A 27,248-nucleotide genomic window follows, 5' to 3' on the forward strand; every position below is an offset into this window, starting at 1 on the left:
CATTCACCTGACATTCATCACTATGCGATGTAAAGCTCATGTCCTGTTGTAAATGTCCTGGTTTGTGGTGTGCTTGCTCTCACAGCTTTTAATGCTGACTCCAAGAAGATTGTTTTCCTCCTGAAGGTGACTCACATTGCTCAGGTGTACTGAAATATGAACACCACAGGGCTATTTGGTTTCTCACCTGATGACCAGAGCTCTAGAGCTCTATAGATACTCATTATTTCCATAAATATGAGAAGTTTAGAGATTTGTTCATCTGTTAAGAACACTGTTAACTTATGACATAAACACTTGTAATGCAAGAGAAGTTAAATCATGGAGTGCAGTCCTAATGCCTGGTGTAATCCAAATGCTTTGGTCTTCAAAGTAAAGGAAGGAAGCTTTGACAGTGTCTGTCATCTTGTTTGCTCTTCCAGGTAAATTCAGTTTCCATTCTGATGCAGATGAACAAACCATTTGGGTTGATAAATGGGTGATGCATGAAAATTACACCAAGAAGACCTCAGATAATGACATAGCCATGCTGCACTTGGCTGAGCACGTGATGTATTACCATTACGCGCTGCCAATCTGCCTTCCCACCCGCAACCTGGCGGAGCAGGAGCTGACGAGGGGTGGGAGGCAGGTGGTGGTGACAGGCTGGGGCAGGAAGAGTGAGCATAACAGCAGCTACGCTACTGCCCTGAGTTACATCGAAATCCCCATCGTGCCCCGGAACGAGTGCGCCCAGGCCATGCGCTTCCATATCTCTGACAACATGCTGTGTGCTGGGAGCCGGGGCGACAGGAAAGATTCCTGCGATGGGGATAGCGGAGGCCCTATGTTCACTAGATATAAGGATACTTGGTTTTTGGTAGGACTGGTGAGCTGGGGTGAAGGCTGTGGAAGAAAGGGGAAATATGGAGTCTACACCAAAGTTAGTCAGTACCTGGAGTGGATTAATCACCACATAGATATGTCAACCCCTTTGAAGACTTGATTCTGATCCAGAGTCTGGAATGTTGTGGCTCTGTGCTAGTGACAGTATGCAGTATAATGTACTGTCAGATTTCAGTATTAAATATTGAGTATGTGTTAACCTTGTGTGCTGTTTTCCTTGGTATCTATTTTTTTTCTTCCTTTTCATTGGTTTGTTGCAGGCTCTGTTGTTTATTTGTGGTGTGGTCCTACTTTGGCCTTACAGGCAAGAAAATATCCTTAGCTAAGATGCTGTACATACAGCATTGTAGAAAATAAGGTTGTCCATAGTCAGACAACGCCATCTTTGAAATAAAAATGTCAGTTGTGTAAAGTGGCTGAACTGGGGTAGAGGCAGGAGGGGAGAGAGAAAAGTATTTTGCAAATAGACATGCAGTTCTGCCATTTCACATGTACTGCAAGGTATTACCCACAGTAACTGTTTTGGTTTGCTCAGTATTTGTATAATTTTTCTTTCAACCCAGTGAAATTTTTATTATGTCACTGCTACCTCCAGTTCTTCACACCTTACTCCAGTGTTCACAGATTGTTGATTCAGCAGGTGACTGGAACTTGTCTGTATTTACCATTCTTTGCACGCTTGATGGTGGATTTTACCCTCCCAAACTTCCTTAAAAGGGAATGGGAACTCTCTTCAGTGTTATTCACAAAAACAAACAAACAAGCAAACAAAAAATGAAAACCAAAACAAAACCCCCAAAAACTTTAATTCCAAGCTTTTGCAGGCTCTATTAATAATGAAGTTTGTAATTCTCTTCTAATTAGCAAGCAAGCAAACACTTCTGTTCATTCCTGTTCTGGTGGATGCAATGGGCTGCAGGCTGTGTTAGCATTGCCAATGCCTTTACTAATAAATGCATGTTTGTTTGCACCTCTGTCTGTGTGTATATCAGTAAATAACATAAAGACATACAGCACCAGTAAGTCCATAGGAGGCAGCAAGAGTCCAAGTGAAGTTTAATATCACAATTTATACTTGTTTCTAACTTTAGTACTTGAGACTTCTTAAACATAATTAATCTTGTAGAAAGAAAAAGGAAAACTATCTCTGCTGTAGTGATGTTTCCAACAGCTCAACGGGCTTGGATGCATGTTTGGATCAGTGAAGAACTTCAGTCTGCTCTTGTGATGAGACTGGTAAACAAAAAGCCTCCAGGTACAATGAAATTTGATTAGAGTTTGTAAGAAATTTAATATGATATCAGTAAGGAGGCTTAATACCTCTTAGATTCATTCCCTCAGAGGTGCCTCTGTGCTTATTACCCAAGTGAGGATTTTGAGTCATGCACCAAATAAGTAGCAGTCAAACCAAGGGCTTCTGTGTCATTTATTGGCTCTGTCCCTCGCCTCTCTTCCTCTTTTTGCCTTGGGATGGGATTTAGGGATGGACTAATGTTAAAAGAATAATGCTTTGAACAGCAGCCTTCCCACCAGGCCTCTGCACTGGGAAGAAGAAACCTGTAACATTGACTTGCAGGTAGAAACACAGCTGTGTTCACAGCCAGTTAAACACAGGTCTGAGTAACAGCAGAAATGGTAATGTTGGGGTGGCTGTGACTGTGACAGGGCAGTATTTGCTTGCCTGCAGGTGACTGCTGTGAATCCTCCTGCACACTCCTAGCTCTGCATATTTCAGCAGAGGTTTACAGAGCAACTTGTGTGTTTTCCAAATCAGTTGGTCTTATCTGCTGGAAGGTGATGGACTGTCAGAAATCTGCTCATAGAATCTCCATATTTTCCTGAATAAATTTGTTGCAAAAGATGGCTTTTATTACTGAAGGATATTTTTAAAGACCTTTTGATTCTCTTTTTAATGCACCTGTGTATATGTGTGGACATACACATAAAATTTTCTTCTGATGTTGGATTTCATAGAATCCAAGTTGTCTCTCCTCTGTCAATATTTGTGATGGGTTAATGATCAACCTCTTGAACTCATGGCTGTTCCTGGTGTACATCCAAATCTCTTTTGTGTCTTCCTATAAAAAAATAAAGAAAAATGTGAGTGTAATTGCATGGTTCTGTGGGAGGTGAACTCACTCTGGATCCTGTGTTTTGAAAACGTGCTGCAGGCAACAGAGAGGTACATGCTGTCGAATCCCAGTAAATCATTCAGCGTGGGAAGGTGATGCCAAGAAATCCAAACTTCTGTCTTATACCTATGACTCCCAGGTAGGTGGTGGTTGATGAACTGTAAGAGGGGCTTCCTTCTGTGTCCCTTTGAGATTCCGGCAGATGTTTTCCTACTTTCCTTGATGCAATGGTAGCTCTGGGAGCTGCCCGGGGCCCGTGTGCAGCTGTGACTGTGCAGTGCCGGTGTTTCCTGGAGGAAAGGCTGGAGTGCTGGTATAAGAACGGCGGCTGCTGGCGGTACTGCAGGGACGGGACAGCGCCTTCCACGCGGTGTTCCTGCGCCAGGGACTACGCCCTGCACGAGGATGGAGAGAGATGCGTGCAGGCACTTAAAGCAGAGGCGGCTCGAGTTACCTCAGGCAAATGGCAGGATGGCAGGCAGCGACTTCTGACACTGACAGCAGAAGAGCTGCAGACGCTCCAGCTACTGCAGCTTGCACTTAGTGTGTGAAAAGATCTGTCTTGTGTTTATCAGGTATTTAACCTAGTGCCTCTGTGAGCATGTACTGGGTCAAGGAGCAGCAGGACAGTCAGTTCTGACTCTGTTCTTTCTGCATCCAAGCAGGCTGAAATGGAGACATGATGCGGAAGTGCCAGTGGGAGGCAAGGGGACGGGACACGGGCTTTAAAACTGGTTGTTAAAGGAGGCAGGAAGGGAGCACTGGGCTTGCATTCTGTCCTAATGGGGGCCCTGGGCAGGCAGCTCCTGACTGATGTCAGTGACTCAGAGAAGGCACAGCCTTGGGCTCGTTTGTGGGCAATGAGCTCTGCACACCTCAGCTGGGTGGTGGCCCATTGGCTGTTGAACATCACAATGTCAGAGTTGTGCCTGGGCTCTTACTGGAAGGCTGAGTTCCATCCTTGGACAGGAAAAACACCATGTTGAATTCAACATGACACCACATATATCAAGCTAAAGTCTTTGATTGTCATTCCCCCCTCCAGCACTGTTTCCCTGTGACCTGACCAAAGCCAGGTGGGCTCTGGAGGAGCAGCAGCTGGGGCTGCAATGGCTCTGCAGGGGCCTGTGGGAGCACAGGGATGTTGTGTCCAAGTGGACTTGGAGCACAGAGGGTACAGTTAGAGCTGAAATATGATGATGTTGGGGAAAAGGAGACTTTAAAGGATGCTTTTGGACAGAGCACGTGCACAAAGGGTGACGCTGGACAAATGGGGATGGCAGGAGATGTTTCCAGTTTGAACACAACATGGGTGTCTCTGTGACACAGAAGCCACTGTGGGACAGTGCTACAGGGGGAGCGGGATGTCCCTGAGCACCATGAGGCAGTGGAGGAGACTGCCAGGCCTGGCAGACCTAGGGGAGCTGACCCAGGGTCCTTCAGGGCAGAACGGGACTGCAGCATCTGCAGCCAGGTGGGAAGGAACAGTAGGAAATGCAGTGGGGCAAAACCAACGATGGGAGGGCACTGACTGGAATGGAACGGGAGCTGTTCAGCCTGAGGGGCTGCATCAGGGCAGTGACTGGGGAGATGTTTTGGACATGCCTCAGCCCACCCAGACAAACATCAGCTCTACTTTGGAGCAGTAGGACTCCAGGGTAACGGGACAAACACTGTCTCATCATGGACATTGCCCTCACAGTAATACTTTACTTTCAGTCTCACCATAAACACCACAACGAAATGCTTTTTTACTTTATCATCACTGGGTCCATGAGGAGGAGCAGAGTTCATCAAGCCATTATAAAGTTGTTTTTTCAGGTCAAAAGCAATGGACCCGCATATATTTCTCAGTCTTCTGCCAGGCTTTTTGATAACAGGGACCTTAAATACCTTTATCATTCTTCCCTTACCTTGCTTTTGGATTGGAATGTTAATACTCTCTCAATATATTAGTCAGTCAGATATCTGTGCTGTCATTCAGGTTTTGTCTGCATGTCCTTGGGGAAATGCCAAGTTTTGCCTCCTTTTGGAAGGCTGCAATTTTCACAAGGCAGGTTCTATGGCCAGGTGAGGTTCTTTAGAATGCTGAGCATGGTCAGGAATGTAAAACTGAGGGCTCAAAGGTGAAGGCAAGTGCATGTGGCAAACAGGGACAACTGAAGTGTTTGTTTCTATTGTCTGGTTTTGGATTTTAAATCATGGTTTTTGTGCATGTCCTTATTTGTCACTAATTTTCACTCTATTGCCCAATTCCACATGTCAGGAGATATTTACAGGTAGAAAAATCAGAGGCTAAGCCTGGGTGGACTGTGCCTTCATTGTGCACTTTGTCAAGTGAAAATGTCACTATTGGCCAAGTTTAGGGGTTTCCACCATCGAGCCTGATTCTGGCTTGGTAGAGGGGAATGTTGTTTGAATGCTGCCCAACCTGTACATTTTCTTCTTGAAATGACGTGTTACCCTCAAGGAAGTTGAGGAAGTTTTAAATTTTCATTACAGCAGGCAATTTGTAATTTAATTTTGTATATGTGTGTGTGTGTATTCATATGTATGTGTGTATAGTCATTACATTTTTTTAAAGAGTTTTGTAAACCCTTTGTATTCTAGTTCTTCATAACCTAAGCCAGCATTTTCTGGTAATTGTTCTTTGCTACTTTTCAGTGTTTGTTTCTAGCACTACTGAACAGAATTAAAAGCATCAAGAGTATATAGAATTAAGTCCAAATGGGTCATGTAAAACTCCTGGAACTGGACCACAGTAGGAGGCCAGACTGTGGCACACCCCTTTCCACTCTTGGATTAGTACCAGCACTGGGCCGCTGGGTGACTCGGCCGCACTGCCTGGACCTTGCCAGCCCCCAGCACAGCCCCAGGTGAGCACGGGGCACCTCTGACTGTAGCTGTGCTTTGTGTGACGCAGCAAGGCAGGGCTGAGACACTCTGTTGGTGTGTCAGCATCAGGGCTCCAGCTCTGTCTTGCCTCTAAAGGGCACCTGAAGAGTTTGGACTGCAGGATCACACCCTACAGCATCAGAAATCATTGTCACAAGCAGGATTTGGTTTGGGCTGTGCCACCTTGGAACGAAAGATCAAAGCATTATAACCTCCCCTCTCTTTCCTGTTCCCTGTGACAGTACCACCAAGGTTGTTTAGTTTGCTTAACGTTTTAACTTGTCCTGACTGCAGGAGACTTCAATAAATATCAGAGAATTCAAGGAACAGAAGATTGCTGTGGAACAGAGCTGGACGCACCATTACAATTCCAACTACAGTGGTGACATTGCCCTGCTCTACTTGAGCGGTGCTGCTGTTTTGAACTACATGTGCCTCCTCATGAAGGTGCAGCTGCCCAGTGTGGGCCTGGAGCACTGCCAGTGGGCCATGGACAGGCTGCTCTGTGACAGCAGCGTCTGTGTGATGCCTGCATGGGGGACAGCAGTGTCCCACCACAACACTTCGTTCCTCCTGGGCACTGTCAGCTGCGGGGAGGGCTGTGCTGAGCAAGGGAAATAGTGTATACACCAGAGTATCCAAAACTAAACCCACTGGGTCAAATTCCATGTGTGGAACGTACCTGTGTTATGACAGACATGCCCACAGGCCTGTGTGAATTCAGTGCTCACTGCAGGAGGCGCAGGTGTGGTAACAGTGTCCGTCATGAGGCAATGCTGAACACACAGAGGGAGCTCTGAAGTTCTGGAACCAAGTACAACCTCAAGTACAAATCAGTTACATATTTGTATTTACAAATCTGTTTTTGTATAGAAATTTGTATTATGGATTGCAATTACAGATGTTTTTCAACACAAAAAAACAGTGTGTATAGAACTGTGTATAAACCGAGCAGGAACCGACCTAGCTGCAGGAGGATGAAAGGATTTTGTGGTAGAAATCTGAACAGGTGATCTGCGTGTTTCATGTTGAAAGAAGTTTTGATTTTGTGACCCTTTCTTACAATTGACTATGAAATTAAAATTACCAACCCCCAGCACTCCTGAAGGTCCATTCTTACCGTTCCACAACAGAACCTTTGTTTCCCTCAGAGAAAAAGCAGTGCTGAGCTATTATGAATAATTTTGACTGGAATTATTTGTATTAGGCCTTGCACAAGACCCCCAAGTTCAGTACTTCAGGGAAATGAAGGCTTTCAAGAAATTAATTAAAACTAAAAAAACCCCCAAAACGCTAAACCCCTGAAGGGCTCAGCACGCTAAAACAGACACCTGAGGTGGTTACTGCCTCATACACATACCTGGAGAAAGCAGGAGCAGAGCTCTTCAGTGCCCCAGCCAGCACAGGGGTCCTCCTTCAGTTCTTGCTTGAAGCTGCTGTCCCAGCACAAAGCTCTGTTACTGTCATTCCCTCCACACTCTCATGTGCAAATTTAAGATGTGATCCCTACACACACTTGCACTCTCTCCATGGCTGGTACCAGCAGTAACTCAGCCATTTTCAGAGGCAGAGGCAAAGAAGCCAGAGTACCAGATGTTACTCTGTTGTTCCTGCTGCTACAGACTCACAAAGAAACAGCATTATCCCCCCCCCAACAGAAGAACATTCTCCTTCTCACTGGTAAAACACACTTTTGCCAAGTCACTATTAAGCTACAGTGACATTTTAGCTGGAAGCTGTTGGAATTTCCAGTGGTCATTCGCTGGCTTTCTCTTGAACTTTACATTAGTCCTCATGAAAAGAAAATCCATTGCATGGAAACATGATCAATATTTCTAAATCAAAACTAATAGATGCAGATCTCCAAAGACATAACAACTGATTAATAAAGCAATGAATAAAGAGAAAATGGACAAAGTTGAATAAAAAAATTAACCCCTCAGTTTTTCCACATCCCTGGTTGTCTGTGTATACCTTCATCTGAGCAATGAACAGGCAGTCCCCTCCCAAAAAAAAAAAAAAAAACAGAAGATGTTTTATTTTTTAAAGCGTTGCAATACAACAAATACATGATCTGTACAAAGGACACAACAGGGCCAGTTTAAATACAATCAGGAGAAAGGAGTCCCCATATTCACAGTCCTCAGACATCATCTTCTAGCAGAACCTGACCCAACAATTTAAGGATTCACTTAAAAAACAAACTAAAAAACCAAACCCACCCCAAAAAAGTTAAAAAATTTAAAGGTCTCCAAAGAGTCTGTGGGTGTATTGTCTTACAGCAGAGCTCATGGGGCATTCTGTGAAGGGTCACAATGGCATCTTATTGCCCTCAATGCTGATTTTCACTGCATGGGCCGATCTGCTTTTTTTCCTGATATCTGTGAATTTCCGCATCTGTTTGTCCAGTCGACTCACCCCTTTCTTAGAGGTCCCCTGGAACTTAAAAAATAAAACTAATAATTACCACTGAAAAAAAGCAGACGCCCCAGAAGTCCAAGGCAAGCGGCACATGCGAGGTTGGAGCTGGGGGAGCCACTGGGCCCAGCTGGTCGGTCTGCTCTCTTCCCAAAGGGGAAAGCTTCCCTTAGTCCCTGCAGGGCCCAGGTGGAGGCAGTGGCACTCAACAGCCACCACAGTGCAGAGTCAATCACTGTGTAGCCAGATACTGTTTGGAAGTTTAGTATCTCTTGGTTGGAGCTGTGGCAGAACCACAGTGCACCAGTGTCACCATTCTGGACTTCCTGCAGCAGAGTTAGACACAGTTACACCGTGACTAAGGCTGACACATCAATTCCACAGTGGCATGTATGTTAAAGGTCAGGGATTAGTATTTAGAAAGCAAGGGATTACTGAACAAACGCAGTGTAGGGGTCAGCAAAAGGAAATGCCTAAGCTGCCCATACAAGCTACTATGAATTATTGCATTTCACCTCTGTATTTGAACTGCAAATGAAAACCAGGTGGTGCAACAGTTATTCCACACAGATTAATACAGTGACGGTGTGCTGAAACACCACTGAAGACAAACAGCAAGGACCTTCCAGGCCATAGCCAGTGCTTCCTAGAAGGCTATTTTCCTTAACTAGACAACAGAAACAGTAAGGGATGGAAACGTGACACCTTTAAGTTTGGGAGAAACAGTGATATCCAAAACATCCTACTTAGTAAATGAAAACCACATCCATTAGAAACTTGTTCCCATGGCTAAGGAAGATGCTCCTGACATGCTGATTTTAAATAAGCTTTATTCATAAATCTGTTCACTAGTCATTGAAATTATAGCTAAAATTTCACAGTGATGTTTAAGAAAATATCTTTTTAAAAACAAATAAATATGAAGCTTAATATGAACTCAAAAGCTTAATATGAACTCTATGACTTGTGCTCACCTCTTCCTGTCACTGTTAGCTTGTGGCAGCCCTGCTTCACAGCACTGAAATGCAGACCAGGAATTGTCAAAACAATTCCTACTGATGAGGGTTCTCCCAACCCACACTCACAGCAGAGGATTCTTCTCCCCCTGGTCCCATTCTGTAGCTCCCACCAACCATCCCTATTGTCTCACATCATTCTACTTCCTTGAAGGAGCAGGTGTGAAAAACACCACACTGTGCCCCAGAGGTCAGCCACAGACGCCGGCGTGCAGTGACACAAGATCCTGTACCAAGGGCTAAGAATTCCCGTGTGTCGCTTCAGGTGAATCTGGAAAACCTAATTGTGTCACAACAGCATTCAAAACCACAGGTGGTGCAAAGCTGGTTTTGAGCACAAAGCTGGTATTTTCACTGAACTCCTGTCATTCAGGTACCCTGAAGCTGTGCAGGCAGGAGCCATGGCAGATGTTATGTGCTAGAGCTTGCTTTCTCCTGTACAAGTTCCCTTGTAGGTCACAGTACAGACACGAAAGAATTCAAGGAGAGTTTTCCAGGTTTAAGTTAGGGTGTGCACACTCCTGTCCTGCATGTGCAAACTGCCACCAGCTGGAGCACATGCACTGTTCACACCTCCCTCGAGGGATACCTCTCCAACTTGGGAAGGCAGTGGTATGGCTACAGGGGCATCCTGTTGCCTTCAATGCTGAACTTGATGGCCCGATGCACTTTGCTGAGTCGTTTCTGTTCAGCAAACCGTCTCTTGTGCTTTTCCAAGCGACTAATACCTCTCTTAATAGTCCCGGGCTAGAAACAACATCTCAATTAATGGACAGAAGGAGAAAGAACAGCAGACAGCACAGCAATTGTTACTTCTTCCACTTACACATATTCTATCACATACACCCCTTTTAAATGAAACTGTGAGTAGATGGATGAAGACAGAGCAACACAAAGGGCTCCACTGAAGATGTTCATGCTTACCAAAACCTCAAAGGTTTCCCAAACTGGAATATTATCAGAACATGATACAAAAGCTGGGAGAGGTATAAAAACATCAGTGCAGTGACACAGGCACTGAACTGCAGCTTTAGCTCAAAATGCTTTAAAACAAGAGGCCTGTAATCGAATTCTCACCTAGAGAGAAATTCTAAAAAAGTTAACTCAAAAGTCCTTTTGGTCAGAGATGTTTTCCTGTGAAAACATGTGATGAGCTTAGAGCAGCCTACTTACTGGAGAATTTACTGTCCACACTCAGTACAAGAGAGAACTACCCTCTCGTAAAAGAACTACCCTCTTGTACAGTAACCACGGCGATACAGTGACAGAATCCCAGGCTTAGAACAGTCACCAGGACACTGCCAGTGCTTACCCTGGAGGACTCCATCTCCACATTCCACTTGGGCCTGACGACATAGTCTTTGTTGGAGGGCATTGGCACCCTTGCACGGGCACAGAACCCAGGGTCCCCAGGCCTGAGAGCCCTGCAGAAAAAAAAGGATGCAACTGTTATGCATAAATCTTACCCAGAAAGAAGTAAAGCCAGCCAGTATGCTCTGCTCTGAAACACACTGCATACCACTGCCTCAAAAACCTTTACACAAGTTCCATAGTGGTAGTGCTACCAAAACACTTCACTCAATTAAAAAAAAAAATCCAACCTACTTTTCTTCCCCTGTTAACACTTTCTCCAGGTCCCTACGGGGAGTCTGACCACCAGAGCTGCAAGAAAAATAAATATTTATAAGCACTTATACACAGAGAAAGAAATTTTAAAAGAGAATCAAGTATGTTAAAAGAAAGACTATAACTCACTACCCTTTTATTTCCTTTAGTATTTACACACCACTTGGTTTCTCTTGATGGAGTCACAGAAGAATTCAATGTTTCTGCCTGCTACTCCTACCTGCTCATTTTCCTTCGATGAGGCATCTGTTCCAAATCTCTCTGTTCCCTCTCTTCTCTGGTCATACCTTTGTAATTTGAGGTAAGGCCGAAGATGGGTCGAGACCATTCATCTATTAAAAAAATGATCAGTTAACAAACACCAGGGCGTTTGTTTCTCTAAAACCACTGTGGTGATCAAGTACAGTTTTGAAAGTTTGTGGCAAGTATTTACGCTTCCTTACAACCAATCGATTTTTGAGCCCTTAGTATTTAATGGAAAACCAGCCTTGTGAACAGAAAGCAAGAGCTTTCATTCCCCAAGTCTCTTTGTTGCCTGCTCTTTAGAACATCTCTAAGCTACTAGCACTCAGTGTCAGGAGCTCCTGCAAAACCCAGGAATGCTATTTTACAAACACACAGAAAAGTTCTTAAAGAACGTAAGTTTATCATCAGTCTGCAGCCATTCTGGATGGAATGCACTCCACAGGGAGTACAGCTGGTTGAGTAGTAAACATTCAGGCAACCAAGTTCTCTCTGAAGTCCATGGAATAAGCAGTCCTCTGGCAGCACCTTCCCGCCTTTGCAGCATATGCACAAGATCTGGACAATAAGCCAAGAGAGAACTGGGGCAAAACAAATGCCATCCTCTGGTTTAAAACAATGAAACAGGTGTACACAGAAGTTAACGTAACAGTGTTTGTTAAGAGCTCTACAAAGTGATGAAACATATCATTGAGGCTCCTACATTGCAGAATCCATTCTACAGACCACAGTAGTGCATCAGAAAGTGACACCAAAGTTCCATTCACCACCAGTGCAATGTCGGGCAGGGGCACGGGTAGTGGGGCACGGGCGGGTTTACGTACTGATCAGTTTCCCAGCCATGTCCTTGTTCGGCCTCGACTCCTTGGGGTGTTTGTACAGGTACATCACAGCACGGCCAATGCCGCTGTGCTTCAGTGTCTCTTGGCTCACACTGGGCAGCTGCAGAGAAAAGGAAGAGTCTGAAAATAGCAATAAATTATGTCTGAACATTAATGGTGTCACTGAACTTTGCAAAACTCACTTTTCACTTAAATCGGTTTGGAAAAATTAATGTTTTCACTGTCCCACTAGAAATTGTTTAAAGTATCAAACACTTAAATCTAGAAATTTGCTGTAACATTCTTGGATTTATACACAGAATTAGGCAGCTTTCTAGAACTTTTTGTTCTGAGTGTTCTTTAGCTTATATTACCCCAGAACTGTGCGACTGCCTTCAAATCATTCATTCTGTAAAGATAAAAACTTATGTGGCAAAGACACTCAAACAATCAGCTTAGCCACAGACACTGAAAGCCTACACTGAGCGAGAGGGGCTTTCCCATGCACTGCAGACTAACAGAACAGAAAAGAGAAGGGACAACAAAGGAAGAAAATTCAGGGATGCACAGCAAATAACTCTTCACTAAAATTTGGATATAAACCTGAAACAGGAAGGTAGGACCAAATAATCTATATTCTTATACACAAGCACACCTGTTCAGCAGGTTGCTTCCTTGCACTGCACAGCCCAGCTGCAGCTCATTTATCACCTCACACTTCCCTAAAGCATATGACTTCAGTAAAGTAAAACTGTGGAGAAGCCCCAAATCAAATGTGGTTAAAAGTGAGTTCCAAACCTCTTGAAGGATCTTCAGAAGCTCCTCTCTTATCTTTAGTGCTGGCAGACTTCGGTCTGGAAGAGGAGAAAGCCACTCTTTGATGGCAGACATAACACCACTATCGATGAAAGTTTCTTTGAGATCCTGCCTAAAAGGTTTAAAGAGAAGCCCAAAAGTCATGTAAAACAGCAAAATCTTAAGATGTGATGTTCCTTCAGGAAAATAGCACATTTCAGTTTGTTTAATGTTAAATTAAGAGGGAAAATTATGTGTAATTTTAGGTTTTTGAGGTCACCTAGCTTCAGCATTTACTTGGAATAAAAAAAGTTTTACTGCATATTCAGTACCACTATAGTGTAACTCCATGAAATCTTACAAATTCTGACTATTGCCCAAGATTACAGTTAACTGAAAGAATGACAACTCACTTTTTAAGATGCATAACTACAGTTGGTAGCAAAGTTAACTTCTTTAGTGCTGGTTTCTTTTGTGTATTCAGCTGACGATCCTCCTGTGGAGAGTTGAAAAAACAGCACAAGTTAATCACAGAAAGAAATCAGCAACTCCCATTCTTTGCAACATTTACACGAAAAAGACTAGTCTATTAAATCAGAAATGCAGCTTTGGAGGGATTACACTAACTTTGTCCCCTGCTCCACAGCTCACAAACAATTATGCAATAATTTCTCTGAAAAAAGGGTCATCGCTTTAGTCAGTATTTCCCAGAAAAGCATCACATTAGGAGAGTGCTCCTAAATTTACATTTTTTTCCACTTCATGACTTAGATTGACTGCAATAACTGGAGGTGCTCTATACTGTGCACAGGTAAGACTTTGTTAGGAAAGCCTCACCTGAAAAACAGAAAAATAGCTAAGCAGAAGAATGGGAAGGGAGAACATGTATTTTCATCTCTGTCATTTCAAAATTACCTTCATCCAAGGCCTAACTGTCACTATCTGTTCAGTACTTGTCTCTCATATCAAAAACACCCATCGCAATCAACAGATTTCTGTCCAGCTCTGGTAATTCCTTTCTACTTGTCCTAATCAATTGAAGGCTCTTTCTGTGCAATGTTTGTTTTGTGGCAAGGGAGGAGATTATTTTAATCAATCTCTCTTCCCTCTTCCTGTCCCTGTATTTCAAACTTTGCCACCTCATTCAAAACATCTGGTTGTCATCTTGTCTCAGAAAGGCTTTCCTGTCAAGCCCAAGAAGTTCCACTTGCCTTCCAGATTGCTTTCTCATGTCCCCATCTTTCTGAAATCATTATCCTTCTGATCTCGTTCTCAGGAAGATTTTTTTGTTGTTGTTATTTGTAAAGCTCCTCTTTCTGAAGTCCTGTGTATCTCTCAATAGGTTTTAATATGTTTTACTCTGCTCTTATTAATTTGTTTGCTACTCCAACGAAACTGAAGACACCTTAAAAAAGGCAAGACCCTAAAAAACCTTCCACAGTAACATATTAAAAAGTCCTCCTAGAAAAAGGCAGGCTGCCATGACAGGTGGTCTCATGAATCTGTTACTCTGATACCATTACCACAGCACTGTCATTGCAACAGTTTGGAAAAGGGCTCTTCTCAGGAACAAATACCAAAGTATGACACATGCCAGAAAATGAAATTAAAGCATAGTCCCTTTATCAGTATTTAACATATTTCTAGTTTATAGAGCACCTATATAAAGCACCCTTTTTATAAAAGTTGATCTCAGCTGAATAAAGCTTAGCAATTTAACTAATCTAATTTTTTAAAAATTAGTATTTTATCAAAATTTCAACAGAATAAATGTCCTCATTTAGAAGATCAAATAACATTTAAATGGTTATATAGACATTAGAAGCTTTCCATAGTGTACAGATCACTCCTGTTGAACACATGCCAGATTTTTGTATCTTATTAATCACACAACTTTCCCATAGACGGGAACTGAATTTCAAGGTGTCTTTGGAGCCTGGAAAACTCACCTCAGCAGCTTCATTCATCTTCACAATCATGGCACTAACCACGTCATCTGCATCACTGATGAAAGTTCCCCCATCACGGTTCCGCCTGCGTTTGCCGCTCATGCTCTTCTTCCGCTGCAGCATCATGTCAAAATCTGACATGAAATCCATGCTGAAACACAATCATGGTATTAACTGATGGTCCTTGGTAGGAAGTAATTTGGTGTTTCTGTAGTGTACAAACACTGTCTCAAGGTCCCTGTGAGATAATTATCTTTAGTATGCAAAATGCAAAACTACCAAATGGCTCCAATGGCACCCAGACCTTGCTGTAATACCCAACACATGCACATCTGTAATACCCAGGGTCTATAATGCCCTTTCACCAAAATCTGGCATTAAGAAAGGAATATGTAACACAGTGACTTACTGCTTCCCTCTTTTGATGTTATCATCAGAGTCTGATTCATCTGCTGTCTCCTTCACATCTCCATCACCTTTCTCTTCCTCCAAATCCTCCTGGTTAAAACCCTGATGAGTACAGATAGTGCACATCAGTGTATGGATCAGGATTGAGCATCTACTCAGGTACCTGATACTGACACTAAAAAAGCCTCAGGCAAGTCTTCAGAGGATCTAGAAAGATGAACAGCTTTTTTAATTCCCCCTGTGACTACTGTCACATGAACTCTCTCAAAAGATGAACTGTAAACGTCATTTAACCCCAAGACTACATCATTGAGTCTGGCAGATACAAAATTGACCTGATGCAGCACCTGATACATTCTCTTCAGATCTACCAAATCAACAGGAGACATGCACAGTAACACTTACCGTAAATTCCTCCTCTTCCTCATCACCAGATTCTCCAAATATATCTGCAATCAGGTTTCTGGGAAGGAAACAGCAACATTTATCTATTTGGACTACAACAGTGAGATGTTTGCCTTTTCTGCAAAATCTCTAAGGACTGTGTGAAGATCTCCCTTTTGTTCTGTCTCCTTCTACTGACCTTTCTCTTCATGCCACCAATGAAGGTGAACATTCTCTGGTTGGGATTTATCTGTTTTCCATTCACCATCATTCCCACTGTCTGCAACCCAGAAAGAATTCATATTCTTTTGCACTTACTCTTGTTCATTGCCAGATTCACTGTCACTGCCAAACAGATCTTTCCCTTTTTTCTTCTCAGCATTCTCTTTTCCTTCTTCCTCTTCCTCCTCCTCACTATCGGATACAGCATTTTTCTTCCTTTTGTCAGATTTCTCTGAAGCAGCGTCACTATCTGACTCTTCAGCATCGGAAAGGATCCGTACCTTTTTCGCAGCTGCCAGCAGAAAGGAGCATTACTACACGTCCCAGTAACAGAGGGGACAACTGTTACTCTCAAATTATTCTCCAACTGATCTTCCTACACCAGACCATTGCCCATTTCTTAAAAAGCATATCCATTCTGAAGTGTTTTAAATCAGCAACATGAGCTTCCATACACCACATCTATTCACTAAATAATTCTTTTTTCAAATCTCTCCAGCTCAGTATATGAAAAAAAAATGCACAGGAAAAAATTACTAGAGAAACAGCAATAAAGCACATAAATAACAAACTACCATGTCAACAGACGCTAGTCAGATCCCTACAGTCTTCTGTTAGACCTACTTATTACTCAGAAGTATTAGATACACATTCATACAGCAAAACAGTCAGGTCAGAACAGCAGCCTCTACAAAAGCAGTTCTGCTCAAAACCAAATCTGATTTATGGTTTCTCATTTAGATGCTTTATTCACACAAAAGCAATGATTTAACTTTCACACCACTGCCTGTCACAGCACATTTTCACAGTATAGTTTCTTACGTGTTTTCTCATTGTCATCCTCACTATCAGAAAGGATGGCTGTTTTCCTCTTCACGGTCTTTTCTTCCTCTTTCTCATCTTCATCACTGTCGGATATTTTACGTCTCTTAGGAGCTTCGTCTTCACTGTCAGAGCCCTGAAATTCTTTCCTTACATGTTCATTATCTGAATGATGAGAGTCATTCTGCACCTTTTCCTTCCTGTCCTCCCCATCGCTATCTTCAGACTCTATCTGCTTGTTTCTAGACACCTCCTCGCTCTCCGAGTCGCTGGCTGGTTGCTTCTGGAGCTCCTCGCTCTCAGAGTCGCTGGCTGGCTGCTTCTGAAGCTCTTCACTCTCAGAGTCACTGGCTGGTTGCTTCTGGAGCTCCTCACTCTCAGAGTCACTGGCTGGCTGCTTGTGTGATTCCTCATTTTCAAAATCACTGCTGTGATCCCTTGGAGGTTCTCCATTGTCAGAATCACTTGCTCGATGATTTAAGGAATCCTCATTTTCAGAGTCACTTAAATGCCGGTTTGGACGGTCCTCGGGATCAGAATCACTGTCTTTCCCTCCATGAGTTGCTTCATTTTCTGAATCACTTACATTGTGATTTGGGTGCTCCTCATTATCTGAGTCACTTTCTTTCTGCCTTGGGATTTCTTCATTTTCAGAGTCTGTCATATGAGGCTCTCCCACTTGCCCATCATCTTCTCCATCACTGTGTTCATTCTGAAACAGAAAAATAATCTCAGGCAACTAAGCAAAAAACACCTTAAACAGTAAAGAAAAAAAGCTCCAAGTTTTTGCTTGTCCTTCCTCCAATTTTATTACCCAAGGTGCTGCAAACTGAAATAACTTCTATGTAGAAAAAATTAGACAACTTGCATCAAAAGACTATCAAATACTTCACATCAAGAAAAGTATTAAGAGATCAATGGAAGTATGTCCATCCTGCAGCTCCATGGTATTTTGAAAACAGTAACAGAACTCATAGAACACTTAAATAAGCATATCTAAGAGGGGTCCAGCTGCTCAAGGTAAAGGCTTAATACTTTTATTTTAATAGGTCAGGCTTTCAAAGTGCTTTAGTTGAAATTCCCAGTAACAAAGCAGGAAAGAGTATCTTGCATTTGTGATTTTATTTTCCTGATGATCTCAAACAGATGCTCTCTGTGTGAAATACAGTTTACTGAAACAGCACATGCATTACGCTCCAAATGAAGCACTAGCACTTGTTCCTTCTTTGTCCAGGAAACCTATTTAAGAACAACTCAAGACCAAAAGCCTAGCAAAAAACAAGAATAAAGTTTCAGTCAGACCTTTCAGAGTATTATTGTTAACAAGCTTTGTGTTTCTATGTGCAAGAAGAGATTCAACAATTCTCCTCCCTATGCTGACGGTTCCCATGCTTACCAAGACACACAAGATAACCCAAGCACAAACACACCCAGAACTGAAACAATCTTTTCAATTTTCTACACAGCAAAACACACTGCCCCACATGCTCCTTTTTCAAGAAAACCTCTCACAAGCCACCTTGCTAATTACTTACAGCATCATCTTTTGTCTTTCCAACATCTAATTTCTACTTGGAAAAAAAATCTCAACTGCATTTACCTGAGAATATGAAATTAGATTCTTGAACACTCACTCCATTAATTCAGCTCTCACAGCTACTGCCACCGTAATTTGGTCTTTAGGTGAAAACAACAACATAGTAGAAGGAACTTCTCTTTTGCATACTCAACTCAAAGCCTCAGTCAGGCTTTCCTCAGCCATTTGGTCTCAGCTATAAACTTTTTCTACTTGCAAACTGAGTATTTATTGTCCTAGGAGATGCTTTTAAGACCTCTATGTCCTGAAGTTTCCAAACCTCTTTTTTTTCTGCAATTTAATTTTCTCAGAAACAGACTTATCTATTTTTATTTTCTGTATTTTTTTTACTCCCTCGTTCAGAGCCATAAGAAAAAGGTAGGTGTAGCTATCTTACACCTACAACTAAGAATACTACTCATCTTTAAAATGCATGATGCAGAAAGAATTTTAAATAAAATTCATTTCAATTGCTTTTCGGAACTATTTCCTCCATAATTATTCTAAGTGGCAAAGAGCGTAACTTTTTTAAGACTTTGGACTTTATACACTTATTCCTTCGGCTAGCACTTGATAAAGACCTTCTAAATTACTGCAGAATGACTAACAAAGTTACTGAACAATGTAAAACCCCAGGACCATGCAATTTTAAAACATGCACTTCAATAACTACCTCATTACTTCCATGTTACTTAATGCTAACTACAGCTGCTGTGACAATCTAAGTTGTTTTCTCTCTGCTGCTTGTTCCTGTCTCTACAGCAATGTATGTTTTGAATCTTTCGTATCCAGTAATTCTCATTTCTCCTCAAAGAAAGGAAACATGGTTCTGTTAAAATCTGAATCTGGAATTTTAAAGAATTAAATATTTCTATTAGGAAGTGACAGAATTGAAGATGTACACAACTGCTTTCAGCTTGTTACTATTTTTTTCCTTACCAAAAAATCACTTTGATTGCCCTTTTCCTGCCTAGTATGTCCCACAAAACCAATCTGAGGTGTATGTGACAGGTCTTTCCTGACCATATTACTTTAGACTAAAGAAAACTGCAGCTGGAAACAGAACAGAAAGCAGATTCACAGCAGTTACAGGTAAGGTCACTGAGAAACACCGAAATCAAACTGGTATCTACAGTAACAAAAATTATTTAATCCTTGTTTTTCTGCCATTTTTTTCCCTGTGTTTTTCTGTCTTCACTCTATGTCAGATGGTGAATGCTGAATACACTGATAATTATGTCAACAGTTATAGAGGATCTTGCTAAACAAACCCAAGGAAATTAATAAAAATACTCCTCTTTAAGATATTAGGACCATCACGTTCCCAGCTTCTAGTTTAGAAATTCTTGGGTGAACAAATAGAATTAAGAATCAACTAAAATCAGTAATGATTCTTAATATTTCTAAGGTCGGAAGTGCGGCTGCAGGTTATATACGCACCTGTTCAGAATTAATCACTAAATTACAGAGAACTTCTTATGCAAAAGCTTGGTGAGAAGACACTGTAATCATGGAGCATTACTACTGAAGATTATTACAAGATCCCAAACCTTTAATCTGTTTCTGCAAACTGACAATCACTCCTGAGAATGAAGATGTCTGGAGAGGGAGAGCAGACTCACAGCTGGCAGAGTCACCCAGGGGTCACAGCAGCTCAGCAGCGTGCCCACCTGGAGAAGCAGCACCCGAGGTAACCCAGGTGTCCCTGCCCAGCCTGGGCACACAGGCACCACCACCTCTAGCCCACTGTGGGAAGCTGAGCCAGGCAGCAGCACTGTACCAGTGAGCGCAGCACCGCCCCAGAGCCCCACCCAGCATCAGGAAGCACCTTTTGCAGCAGAGCTCAGATCCTGCACGGGGCAGGACCTGCCCACAGCCCCTGGCCCAAGAGGCTTCTGCATACAATTAATGAATCTGCTATTTTGGAATATAATTGATATGAGAAGTGACCAACTTCCAAGTAAAATGACAAAATGCTGCTGGATAATAGTCTTCACATTCCCTCTACATTAGTTCATCTCAAAAAAACTAAAGGAATGAATTATGTAATTTTTTGAGTTTTCTAGCTTTTCTTTTCCAAATGCCTGATCAAAAGATCAGATATCCTCAAAACCATGTAGGTCTCAGGTAATTGTTACTGCATTTTTCTCAAATTCCTTTGCTTTCTTTTCTTCCTCCTCTTTATCTATAAACATTTTAATTGAGATGTCCTTAAATTTTTTTAAATTAAAACAGTTCTATAACATGAAGCTTTAGTACAGTATAAAATAAGGAATATATCAAAATCAGATTTACAGTGTTACACTTCTAAAAAATTACAGCTACCAAGCCGTTCACTGAATCAACATGCAGCCACTTTTAAGAGTTACTTTTTCGATAAGTTAGTGACTTCAACAAAATCGAACCCATCCACTACAATCTCATGAAAAATGAGTGTTAAACTAAGACCTAAACAACCATCATGGGCAGATCAGTAAGTTCCTCCTTTTTTTCAGAAGTGCCACATATTTGTGTTTGTTAAGAGTCACAGTCTAACCACAACTTAATTTGTGAAACAGCAGCAACTTGGTGGAAGTGTAAGAACTAAATTATTACAGATTTCTGTATGAGCCTGACTTAGACAAACACTGTAAACATGATTTCAGATTCATTACTGTACTAAAACTAATTCTAATTGTCTAAAGCAGAATCAGTAAGGACATCAAGGAGAACATTTATAGATAAAGTGGGACTGGGGGAAGGAAAGCCAGAAAAGAATTGTGGAGAAGAAAAACCCACATACCTGAGACCTACATAAGTAATTCCTCAGGATTCCCCTTTTCTTTAAAGTTAAGAACCTGAAAGAAAAGTTTGAAATTTTAAAACTTCAGTTCTTTACATCTGAATTCTAAATTAGAGACAAAATAGTAATTAAATACACTTAACTGATTAGGCTGTCTCAAAGATTTTACTACCTTTGAGTGTCATTTCTCCCACATACTCCTAAAGATGAAGAAAGTAACAGGATGAGATAGTATTTAGAGGAAATAATATGACAAATGACTGATAGCTACTCCTTTCAGAGATTGCTGCTCCACATTACTGCCTTTTGAGTGCAAAGTGAACTCAATAGAGAGAAAGAAAGATTAAGACTTCATAGCAAAACAAAATATTCAAGTTTTGATTTGAGCTGAATCAAATAAAGCATTGGTCAGAAAGATGCTTAGCTTGGCTCTTTTTTTTAAAACTGACTTTCTGAAGTATTTTATCTACAGAGGAATATTCACCTGCCATCACAGAACAAAGTCTTTTAAATAATGCAGCACATGAAGAGGACCAGTTAACAGTGATAACTGGTACTTTCTGTTCACCTAAATCTGAAGACATGCTGCAGATGTAAACAACAGTCACCTTCCTTGCCACAGTAAGCAAAACTAAAACCTCAGAGAAGTATAGAAAAGAACCAATGATCAAACATAAACCAATGACATAGTAGAAAAAGTTTAATATTGTTATAGCAGCAGCATGACTCTTCATACACTCATCACACCTTCCTTTCATTAAAACAAAAGTACTAAATCCCTCCAGACAGTTATTTTTCCCAGCCTGAGAAAAGTGTTTCCTGCCACATTCAAATTGTAATTATCACAATGGGAGATGCTGCCTCATACCAAATCTATTTCTTGCCTTGGAAATATCAACACCTTTCCAAAAAAGTATATTCCAAATGTGAACTTTACAATTAAGTTAAAATACATGGGAAGAACTTTCATTGTATAAAATACAAAATCTTAATCCACTTTCTAACTCTGAGGGAAGTATGAACTCAATAAAGGCAGAGAAAAAAAATAAAAACAAAGGATTGCAGGTTATGCCACAGTAGAGTCAAGTCTCACATTAGCTTTTGTTGCATTTTAAGCAATTTCTGAAATGTGTAACACTGAAAACCCAGTCACAGGAAATCCTGATCTTTACATAAAATACAGTAGAATACGCAGAATACTATTAAATGGCTTTGATTGCAGTTTTTATAAATATCAAAAAGCTCTCTGTAACTCTGCTGACAGAAGACCTGAGTTCACAGGCCAAAATCATTCCTTCCTACAAGGCCTGAGGTAGCTCTACTGAGTCACAAGCAATTCTTAAAAATTAAATCTTAGCTCCCCAACTGTCCTAGAAGTCTAAAGAGAACCTTCTCTTTTACCAGAATCTCTTCTCAGCCCAGTCAATCCACAAATGAAGTGACTCTGTCCCACACACAAACCTGAATCAAAGCCTTTCCATGCTGAATGCTTCTCCAAGTGGGAACCACTGCAGAGCAAAAACAGGTGCCATTTGGGAACCTTAACCTGCTCCACATGCACACTGCTCCTTTGTGAGTGACAAGGTGAAAACCAGCACAGCACAAAGCAGACGCAAGAGCCAGTGCCCCCATCACACACGGAAGCTGGGAGAGCATTTATTCTATAGTGTCAAGGAAATCTACACCTCCAAAGCGTGCAGGTTTACCGCCACTGTGCAGAATTTCAGGTACAACTTCAAATTCCTTGTAATCTGGCTCTTAAGAGTTTCAAACCCCAACATTTTATCTTTGTGAAGTCGAGGCTAATCGAGTATAACTTATTCAAGTTCAGAAGAGTGTGTGCTATCATAACGATTAAGAAAAAGACCTCAAAACCTAGCCAATACACTTGTCAAGAGATTATCCAGCTCTTTTTTATGGAAATAAAGTTTTGCCCGATGGAACCCTTAACAGAAACAGAATAAACACGTATGTCTCGCTTAAGAGAGAATGCCACTTTAAACAACAACAACAAAAGAATTTAAAGAGTAACCTTTATCTAAATAAAGCTCCCTTAGTACCTCTGAATGGTGCCCTACACTTCCATTCTCCGATGCAGAATGTTGTTCATTTCCTTCATCTTCCACATCAGATCCTGAGTCTCGCTCGTCTTGCACTGGAGTAGCTCCTCCATCATCTATTCCGAGATTAAAACAAGAAAGTAATACTCGGGGTTTAAAGGAACCGCACAGGAGCCGGGCGGGCTCCCGCTCTAACGGGGCAGGAAAACAGGGCTGTCCGAACAAACCAGCACCACCCCCGGGAGCACACAAAACCAGACAGCGACTGACGCACTGCCCGACACCGGACTATTGAAGCAATTAACGCAGGGCTGCCCTCAGGCCAAGGCCCCGCCGCTGTGCCCTCCAACCCGCGGGCCCTGCCGTGCCCGACACCCTCCCCGGAGGGTCCTGCGCCCCGCGCCCCTACCTGACTGCTCCCCGCCGTAATAGTGGGTGTCCATGCCGCGCGCCGCGGTGGCGGCGGGCGCTGCCCTGAGCGCTCCCTCAGCGCGGGCCCGGCCCGGCCCCGGCGCCCCGCACAGGAACAAGATGGCGCCTCCGCGCCCAGCAGCGCCCCCGCCCCGCGCGCACGGCGCGCCAGATCTCGCGAGACTGCCGGGGCAGCGGCCGCCAGGGGGCGTTGGCACCTGCAGCCGGCCCCGCCCCGAGGGCCCCGGATCGAGCATGACAAACCGGGGAAGGCTTTGTGCTCTCCTTTGGGCTCTCCTTCCCACCCCAACACCCTTGGAACAGGGCCAGATTTCAGCTTGGGAGCTGAAGTGCTGGGGAAACGGAAGGAGCCTTGGAGGGTAAAAGGCTGTTTGTAGCCCCTGTGTGACCGCGGCAGTGTTCAGCTGCAGGGTGACGAAGCTGTGATCCTGGCAAAGGTGTTGCCTTGTCTGAGCCCTGCGGGAATTTCCAGGAGACCAAACCAAGCCCTGACACTGTTAATGGCTGCTCTGAACCACAGCTCTGAGCTGCGAGAGTTCCCAACGTTTCCCTTTTGCCAGACGAAGTGCCATGGAGTGGGAGATCTGGAGTGTGATCTACAGCAGAACAGATTGTGCCATTTAAATAATAGGCACATTTATCTGCTCTTTACAAGCCAAGTTAGCAAGATTAATGTGCATCTCCACAAGAAGGTGGCAAAGCAGAGCACACGCACATGCACACGAGTGGGCTCTGATGCTGCAAGGGGGTTGGCAATGTTAGTGTTCGCAGCCGGCTGGAAGGGGACTCACCATGGCCATGGAAAGGAAGGACAGGTTCTCTCAGCAAATTTAGGCCTGACTGTCCTGGCTGAAGCTCCAGTTCAATCTAGTTCATGTGTGGGTGGCTCCTCCAGATTTAGCCTTTCAGGATTGACTGAAAGTTCACCCTGAGCTCCTGGGGGATGGTGACTTCCGGAGTAAACGTGGGCACGGCAAAACAATGCTTGTAATTTTTAGGGATTGCTGTGTTCTGTTTCAATAGCCCCTATCCTCTGAGTAGCAGCATTACCCAAGTATTTGGCATGCCCATGATATGCTAGTTGAGGGTTATTAGGGATTATAGTCATTCACACAGCATTTCAAAATGATGGCTCTAATAAATGTATATGGTGCTGGTGTCCTGCTCCTCGGTTTGTCTTAACAACACCTTCATTTCCTAGGGAAATACAGGTCAGTGTGAAACAGATGGGAAACTGCTGCACATGTCATTTGGTATATTTCTGAACATCAGTGACTTCTATAATTCTGCATTCTGCACCCTTGTTCAGAGTCATCAAAATTTAGTCAGTTGAGTATTCGGGGCAAAATGAGTCTATTTCTGCTGTGCTAGAGGCACCTTGGAGTGGACAGCAAAGAGGTTAAGCCATTATTAACCAACACCCCCCATCCAGCAGCAAGCACAGTTTCATGCAGGGAGTTCAGTGTACCAGGCTAAACACAGCTGAACCTCCAAACTGAATCATTACTCAACATCTTCTACAGTGAAACACTTAAAAGGAGAAATTGGCAGTAGAGTCAGATGTTTCTCAGGTACAATCCTAAATTCTTAGCAAAAATGCAGAAAACCATTTCCCCCCCTGCTGAAAGCAGCTTCTGGTTGTTTACAACTCTACTGGTCTTTTCCAGATAGCCAGAAAGATCCTTAAGTGAGTCTCAGGACCACACTTCTAATGGTATCATGTCCTTTTTTCCTAGTCCTATATGATTTTTACTTCTTTTACGTCTTTGCACTGTGTTGTTTCACTGAGATCTTTTTTGGCAGGAGCAGGCACATGTGGCGGTATGTGATGGGAGGCTCTTGTCATTGCACTTCTGTGACTTTCATAAAGAAAGGGAATGACTTTACACAGCTGACTAAATAGAAGGCAGGATGACAACTTTACAACACAACAAATAAAGGAATAAAGAAATAACCTGGGAGTAGTGTAACAGAAAGTAACAGACAAGGGAAAACTTAAATAGAAACTAACAAAAAAGACCCCCCAAAAAATCCCTGTTGAATAACGTCTACCAACCTACCTGGAAATCGTACCAAGGTGTCTAGAAAAGACAGAAATCTATGCCATACTGAAGCTCCAAGAGGATCAGAGTATGATGATAGTCTGCCTTGGAAATTAGTCCTTTATAGACACATATCATGCTCTGCAGTGATGGTGAGCCACTGTCCCAAATTCTGGATGCACTGAGGCAGCACTGATGAAAGAATAGAGATTTTGTGCATTTACTGAGAGTGGAAGGAGGCACAGAGGTTTCTTCCTAATTGTTATGAATTCCCATCTTTCTGAAATGAAACCTCCTAACCTACTCATGACAGGCCATGTGCATCACGCAGGGGAGGGAGCACTGTGTCTGAAAGAAGCTCGCCCCATCAATGCTGAATAACTGGGCATCCATTCCAGCCTCGTTCTGCAGGTAACGTGCGTGTGCACACTAACGTGCACATGCCTTTGCTCCTCATGAGCCAGAGCTTGGCAGATCCGTCTGTAACATACTCTTTTAATACCATCCTGGCTGCCTCCCAAAAGGAAGGATGGAGTGACAGTCAGACCATAATGGGATTGCACAGTGGGGGAGAGTGACCTGTCTTCTACCAAGCAGCGTAAGCAGCGCCCACTTGGCATGTGTGAAGGTGTGTAATGACACAGATCCCAGAGCCCTGCCAGTCTGCCTCACAGTGCAACTCCGAGAACAGGCTGGAATGAAATAACCCTTTCCCTGAGGAACAGGATGCTCAAGAAAACCATGCGATGCACTTGGAAATCCTTCAATGGTATGTACTTCTTATTTAGTTCACTTTGTTCCCTGCTCTGGCCCTTTGAGAGTTAACAGACATCAGTGACTTAGAGCTACAAATCTGCTTAGAGGAAGGGAAGGAGGTTAGTGTGGGCAAGAGGACTGCTGAGTGAACAGTTTAAATTGCAAACTGTTATACCAAATCCACCTCACTTCAGAACCTCTGAGAAATAACTAGTTTAACATAAAATGATGTTTGGTATCCAGGACTTGGTGATGCAGAAATGACAAGGCCACTTTGATTTAGCTGGAGAGAAAATATGACAGGTAGTGCCATGTGCAAATTAAACCTTTTGATCCTGACATCAATCTCTTAATCAGGAAAGTGCCAGGAAGAGGCAGTTAGTATTGTTAACACATGTCTATCTGGACAGACCTATTGCTTTGAACAACAGCAGAATTAAATTCACTAGGGTTCATCCCATTTTATTTTGTTGCTTTTCTCGGTACAGCATTCGTCATAGAATTATAGAATGGCTTGGATTGGAAGGGACCTTAAAGCTCATGCAGTGCCACCATAGCAGGGGTGCCTTCCACTGTCCCAAGTTGCTCCAAGCCTTGTCCAATCTGACCTTGGACACTTCCAGGGAAGGGGCAGCCACAGCTTCTCTGGGCAGCCTGTGCCAGTGTCTTGCTGCACACTTAATAATTTTTTGAGCTTTATTACTTAAAATGTGACGTCACAGTCTTCACCATCAGCAATTTGCTTAAAGGAAAGGTTACAACAATTAATCAGCATAGACCATGCTACAGATTACCCCTAATTACTACTGCAAATGCTCCTGTGCCCTGCACAGTCCCTCACCAAACTCTGTTCAGCAGTAGATTGCATTGCTCATTCCTGGAAAGTTCCTCTCCTGTCTTTCCCTGTCTGCACAACTCAGTGCCTACCCAAATCTGAGCTGCCCCTGTGCACTCCCAGGCCCTTCTCTGGAAGCACCTTTAGCC

General features: G+C 42.8%; 2 protein-coding genes and 1 long non-coding RNA gene across 7 annotated transcripts in view; 1 reads left to right on the top strand and 2 right to left on the bottom strand.

Moving 5' to 3' along the window:
- Positions 1-7,966, top strand: part of PROC (protein C, inactivator of coagulation factors Va and VIIIa) — a 17,151-nt gene extending 9,185 nt beyond the window's left edge. Inside the window, exon 9 of the mRNA XM_033069250.2 lies at positions 423-7,966. Coding sequence (XP_032925141.1) covers positions 423-985 — 563 coding nt within the window. The 3' untranslated portion in view covers positions 986-7,966. The remainder of the gene's footprint in view (positions 1-422) is intronic.
- Positions 7,923-23,550, bottom strand: IWS1 (interacts with SUPT6H, CTD assembly factor 1). Of its 3 annotated transcripts, none has more exons than XM_033069246.2 (14): positions 23,444-23,550; positions 23,035-23,150; positions 16,617-17,328; positions 15,891-16,086; positions 15,594-15,651; positions 15,190-15,290; positions 14,781-14,931; positions 13,245-13,327; positions 12,835-12,964; positions 12,040-12,157; positions 11,193-11,304; positions 10,952-11,008; positions 10,659-10,770; positions 7,923-8,354 (listed from the first exon to the last, which is right to left on the bottom strand). In XM_033069246.2, exons 1-14 carry the CDS (start codon positions 23,475-23,477, stop codon positions 8,223-8,225), a joined length of 2,112 nt encoding a protein of 703 aa, XP_032925137.1. In that variant the 5' UTR covers positions 23,478-23,550; the 3' UTR covers positions 7,923-8,222. The 3 variants fall into 3 exon arrangements, with proteins under 3 accessions (XP_032925137.1, XP_032925138.1, XP_032925140.1); XM_033069247.2 differs by having other exon boundaries at positions 7,923-10,093; positions 23,444-23,540; XM_033069249.2 differs by lacking the exon at positions 23,444-23,550 and adding an exon at positions 20,975-21,029 and having other exon boundaries at positions 23,035-23,118.
- Positions 23,551-25,544: 1,994 nt separating this feature from the next.
- The window catches only part of LOC117001076, a 33,218-nt gene continuing 31,514 nt past the window's right edge, over positions 25,545-27,248 (bottom strand). For 2 of the 3 annotated variants that reach the window (XR_004418911.2, XR_004418909.2), the window contains exon 5: positions 25,545-25,700. This is a non-coding gene — a long non-coding RNA (uncharacterized LOC117001076). Of the gene's footprint in view, positions 25,701-26,743; positions 27,007-27,248 lie in introns of those variants that run through there. The other variant, XR_004418910.2, reaches the window with a different exon arrangement.

Source organism: Catharus ustulatus, chromosome 10, assembly GCF_009819885.2.
Source record: "Catharus ustulatus isolate bCatUst1 chromosome 10, bCatUst1.pri.v2, whole genome shotgun sequence".
Lineage (NCBI taxonomy): Eukaryota > Metazoa > Chordata > Aves > Passeriformes > Turdidae > Catharus > Catharus ustulatus.